The 5,579-nt window shown below is 29.1% G+C and overlaps 1 protein-coding gene across 1 annotated transcript; it reads right to left on the reverse strand.

The window, feature by feature from the left end:
* Window positions 1-4,025: 4,025 nt before the first annotated feature.
* On the reverse strand, window positions 4,026-5,573 carry LOC106780052. The gene is made up of 2 exons (XM_014668285.2): window positions 5,057-5,573; window positions 4,026-4,627 (listed from the first exon to the last, which is right to left on the reverse strand). Exons 1-2 carry the CDS (start codon window positions 5,426-5,428, stop codon window positions 4,055-4,057), a joined length of 945 nt encoding a protein of 314 aa, XP_014523771.1. The 5' UTR covers window positions 5,429-5,573; the 3' UTR covers window positions 4,026-4,054.
* Between the last annotated feature and the right edge of the window lie 6 nt (window positions 5,574-5,579).

Genomic DNA, 5,579 nt, shown 5'->3' on the forward strand with positions numbered 1-5,579 from the left:
ATGGCTAAGAATAATAAAAGTGGAAGTCGAAGTAAGCACATCGACATTAAATATCTGGCCATAAGAGAACGTGTTAAAGAAAAGAAAGTGGTCATTGAGCACGTTAGCACTGAGTTGATAATTGTTGACCTTTAACTAAAGGCATGCCACCAAAGAATTTTAAGGATCATGTAACGCGAATGGGACTTGGTTCCATGATATGACAATCATCGTACGTACTTTCATTTTGATAAAACTCTTATTCAGTTTAATGTTTTCTCAATTATTTGTGAACATAATTAGTTACTTTTAGAAAACTCATTTTATTATGACCTATAATAGACATATGGTTTATTCAGTAGAGTTAAGAGCTTATGATGTGAGACTAAATACATCGTAATACATGGGAGATAATACTCATCATTAGAGGAACTGTCACCATGATTCATATATTTGGTCTCTTATTACGTTTGATGGTTGAATAAAATGGACCAAGTAGGAGAATGTTAGCCTTATACAGAACAGAGGTTACATTTTAAGATTATATCATATCCCATTTATTTTATTTCTTTTTCAGTTAATATTCTAAAAGAAGTTAATATTCTTAAAGTCATCCATTTTAAATAAAAACCATTTTCAAACGTGTGTGGGTGTGTCGTGATTTCCACAACAATTTCTTCTAACGTTAAAATACTCTATGATGGTTTTTGGAGTTCTACAGAAAATTTTATATCAGGTCATTGAGCCTACTCTTTACTTCATATACATCACCATCGTGTTTTAAGAGTAAGGATTCAGCAACCAGAAGTTAAGCAAGTATACAACAATGGCTGGAGGTTGATCTTTCTGCTTCCACTTTCTTTCTTATAATCTGAATATGCTTAAATGTATGTGCTTGTTTGAGATATTTAAATTTATGGAATCTTTAGTATGAATCTGTTTCAACGACTACAGTAAAAGGATGAACACATGTTTCATGATTGACATAGATTTTCAAGAAATCAATGTAAACATTTCTAACTCTAATATTCAAATAAGATATCATCAATTTCTTTTATGCTTTTGGAGAAATGCAGGAAGAAGTTAAGAGACTTATTTGTTTAAATAATAGGCTTAATATTTATTATAAATGTTTAGAAAATAGCTTGAGACAATTAGAAGAGAAAAATAATAATCTTAAATCTATTTAGAAAATTTTGAAATCATTTATATAAATTCATCTCGTAATTATAATTCAACCTTACAAGTTAAGGTTTTTTGTTGTAAAGGTTGGAAGAACGTTAAAAGGAAAGCTAACAATGGAAAATCTCACTTGAGTGTCCTTCTAAATTCCAAAAAGTGTGCAATGGATACAACTGAGGTTGTATACTTTTTTCGAACAAATCAAAACTCATTCAAAAGCAATTTTCATTTTAGAAATCCATCAAATGGACCTTTTTGCTTCCTTATTATATTATTTAAAGAAAATACTTGTTTTTAAAATGTTGGTGTACTTAGGGAGAAATATTCTTCGAAAGCAATATCGGAACTAGTGACATAAAAGGAACCAAGCTTTATTTTATATTGCACAATTCAAAATATTATGTTTTTTATGCAGAAAATGGCTTGCTTATGAATTGAACAATCCAAAATAGATTCCAATACTCTGTTCACTTGGAGGAAAGGAATTAGGAGAGAGTGAGTGTATGGATTTGAGAGGATTTGAAGATGAATTAATTGTTTTTTATTTGAATAGATTTTGAGGTAAACGAGAATAGATTTAAAAGTAAAGTTTATGAGAATTAGTGTAAAATTTGATTGAGGTGACAAATAAAAAATTATTTAATTAGTAGAAATTGAAGATTACTAAAATATTCATAATTATTAATGTAATATAAAATAATAATTGTTAATGTTATATTTAATTGTAAAAGTGTTTATAAAAAATAAAAAATTAACATTAATTATTAAAATTAATTTTAATATTTTTTGTAATATTATTTATTACCTGAGTGATTCATTCCATACTTACAATCTTATAAATATTAAATTTGAACATTTGTAGAACCATAATAATGGATTTAAGTCTTTTTATAAAAAAAATGATTTCTTTTATAAAAAAAATTAACACAATAATTAATGAAGTGAAAAATAATTAAATAGGAAAATAATGATAAAACTGAGTAATAAATTTAGTATTATTATCTAAATTAAAGAACCTCTTAACAAGATAAAAGAGTTTTTATATTGAAAGAAAATAGGGTATGTATTGCATTTGGAAATCGCAACTCAAAAATCTCTTAAAACATTTTTCTCTTGTTAATTTTCTTTTAATTTCTTTCCGGCTTGGGTTGCTCTCTGATCACTTTTGGGCTTTTCGGTGGGAACTTGCATCCCACTCTCATTACACAATTTACTGCGAGGGATGAAATTCGTTGATTTTCCGATGAGGTAAGATACCGTTGAAATTTGTCTTTGGTATGAGGAAAGGAACGAACCTTGAAGAATTAAGATTGATTTGGCTTTAGATCTGGGAATTAGGGTTTAGTTTTGATTGCGGGTGATGCTAATTTTGAAGTAAACATAAAAATCATTGCATTTCTTCCCAAATACGTGTGAACAATGCGTGCTGAAGTGAACATAACATAAATTTTGAAGTTCCATCCGCAATACATAGTCTAAAAGTCTTTTAAAATTTCTAAATTTTGTACAATATATAAGACACTTCATGAAGTGCCTTCTATATATAATCTAAAATTTTCTACAAACTAAAAACATTTTAGTGTTGCAAATTCTAAAAGCACTTTTAGGATTCTACAATCTAAGAAGTTTGTAAACCAAGCAATCTAGTTCATATAAAAAACCCACAAACATAAAACTAATAAAGTAAATCTCACACCTTTCATGATAAAAGTAATAAAATTTGTGGCAATAATTGATAAGATAACCATGATACTGGTGACAACAACACTAATAGGTTGTAGCATTAATAACCATTAAGAGTGTAGGAAAGAAGAAAAACGATAGAAGATGATATAAATTAGGTTTAAGGATAGTTTGGTCTTTTAAACAATCCTATTAAGTGTAAGAGAAACTTATGGCTTCAAAAAGCAATCCCATAAAACTAAATTTTAGATGGACTTCTCATAAAATTAGATTCAAATAACAATGAGATCTTTCCCAAGCTTTCTCTACTATATTTCTTTTAGTACTTCGATACCTTCTTCTTGCACACGTGGAAAAAGTTCAAATTATTCATAGTTGAAATCATTTAAGATTATATAATGCATAAATTCGTTTTGAATGGTATAACCTGAAATTAAAAAAATATATTTCAAATTGCAGACTCAATAAACTTATTAGAGATGTTACAATCTAAAATACATTTCCAAATTCAAAATATATTCCACATCATACAATCCAAAAGTATTTTAAAGGTGTACAATTAAAAATATATTTTCAAATTTCTTAATCCACAAATATGCTTTAGATTGTACATTTTAAAATTTCTTTTCAAATTAGGTAGTCTAGATTAAATAATTTATAAATACATTCTTAACTGTAAAATTTGAAACATATTTTCAAATTATGAAATTCATAAATGTAATATAGATTACATAATCTAAAAATATATTTTGAATAGGCATAATCAGAGAACACATTCCAAATTATATAAACCTAAAATCCAGAAATATATTCCAGAGTAATTTAAAATTTATTTTCGGACAACATGGTAATCCATAAACGTATTTTATAACATATATTCAAATTCCACAGACCAAAAATATAAAGCATAGCATTTAAGACCTTTCCAACACCCATAGAGATACAGGAAGAAACCCGGGGTGAGAAAAAGAAACTGTCTTATCCCTGCTCAGTCCATTAAAAGAAGATCGTCTTAAAATATTTGGAAATGCTGAAATTGGACTCTATCCTAATATTTAAAACAAAGGTGCAATTTTAATATTTCAAATCATCAACAATGTCCTCTGGAGAGCATATCATCTTACATAGGTGTTGTATTGTACATGACTGAGCAAAAGGTAACACTATTACAAGGTTTGCAGTAACCATAAAAACATTCATTCACCATCTTTTAACCTTGGTTTTTCTTCTTTTCAACTTTCCCTTTACAAAAGTATTTACGTGATAAGAATTTGTTCAATAAGCGTTTAGTTAAGCTTTTAACAGAACCACCCCTCAAGTCCTCCATGGATTCCACTCCGGGAGAGATTGACCTAGAAACATTCATATTTTGTGCATGATAGTGCTCTACTTTTTCATCAATTGTCTCATATATAAGATAAATTGACGTCTTGTTAACAGTTATTCTACTCCAGAAAATAACAACAATTTGCACCTGGTTTCCAGGATCAATGTTTGATAGTACCCTCTGCCACTCCTCATCATCAAACGACGCTAATGCATTTCTCTTATAAAGCTGAATGGTGCTCTTTGTGTGATTTATCACCAAAAAATTTTCCAGGCCGTCTGATGTTATACTGTCTGAGGAAGAATAATGGATATGGCACATCATTGACTTCAAGCTACGCCCATTCACTTGAGGAATTTCAAAAGTCACAGAAGAACCTTCGCTGCTGAAGGTTAACCAATCTGGATAACAATCGCCAGGTAGCAAACAATCGTCGCCATCACTCGTAGTTACATTCTGTAAAAATACAGATATATATGCTGAAAGTTCATCAATCAATGCATCAATACCACTAATGATAAAACAAGATAATAAATCCATTTATCATGAACTAAAATTGTGATTCTTAGCCAAAAGGTATCCTAAATGATGATAACTTGCATGAAGGAAGTTGTTAAACAGATTTAATGTTATGCAGAAGAGTGTCATTATTATTCTCTTTTAATAGTAGAATATATGATGGCAGTTAAATAAAATCTGTTGTATGATAATTTTAAAGTAGCGTGATTAAAATATCATCTTTAAATCTTTATGTTGGCAGTTGATATATGATGTATTAAAATAATTCAACTACCATAAATAAGTAGATTTTTTAATTTTGACAAATATTTATATCATAAAAATATTATAATTAGATGCATTTAAGAGAAAGAGAAAGAAAGGAACCTGTAAAATTCTCTCTTTCAGAATATGTGTGATTTCCCAACTGATTCCCATTTGAATTAAAAGTGTCTTCTCAAACAATTTAGATCTTGAATTGCATTCAATTAATGTAAATACATTCTTCATTTGAGATGTTGTTCCATATGACTCCGATTCTTCAGAATTTGTCGCATTTAAAGCATCCAAAATACTTGCTGTATCTCGAGAAAGTTGAAGATCCGAACCACACTCTATCCAAAGACTTTGAAGCTTTGGAAGCTCGTCAGATATATATGATAGCTGATTGGAACTGCTATTTTGTACATCTAAAGAAACAAGAGAAGACATGTCCACCAATGTTTGAACACGAGAAGAGAGACTATTTACAGGTGACATCCAAGACCAAATGATAGAGGGAAACACATTGCGTGAAAATCCTTCATAACCACATAATGAAATATATCCAATACTTTTAGATCTGACTATTGAAAAGGGCACCCTTCTTATAGCAGTCTTGTCAGCAACAAGGGTTGTCAAAGACTCCATC

The sequence above is a fragment of the Vigna radiata genome, unplaced genomic scaffold (genome assembly GCF_000741045.1).
Source record: "Vigna radiata var. radiata cultivar VC1973A unplaced genomic scaffold, Vradiata_ver6 scaffold_387, whole genome shotgun sequence".
In the NCBI taxonomy this organism is placed as follows: domain Eukaryota; kingdom Viridiplantae; phylum Streptophyta; class Magnoliopsida; order Fabales; family Fabaceae; genus Vigna; species Vigna radiata.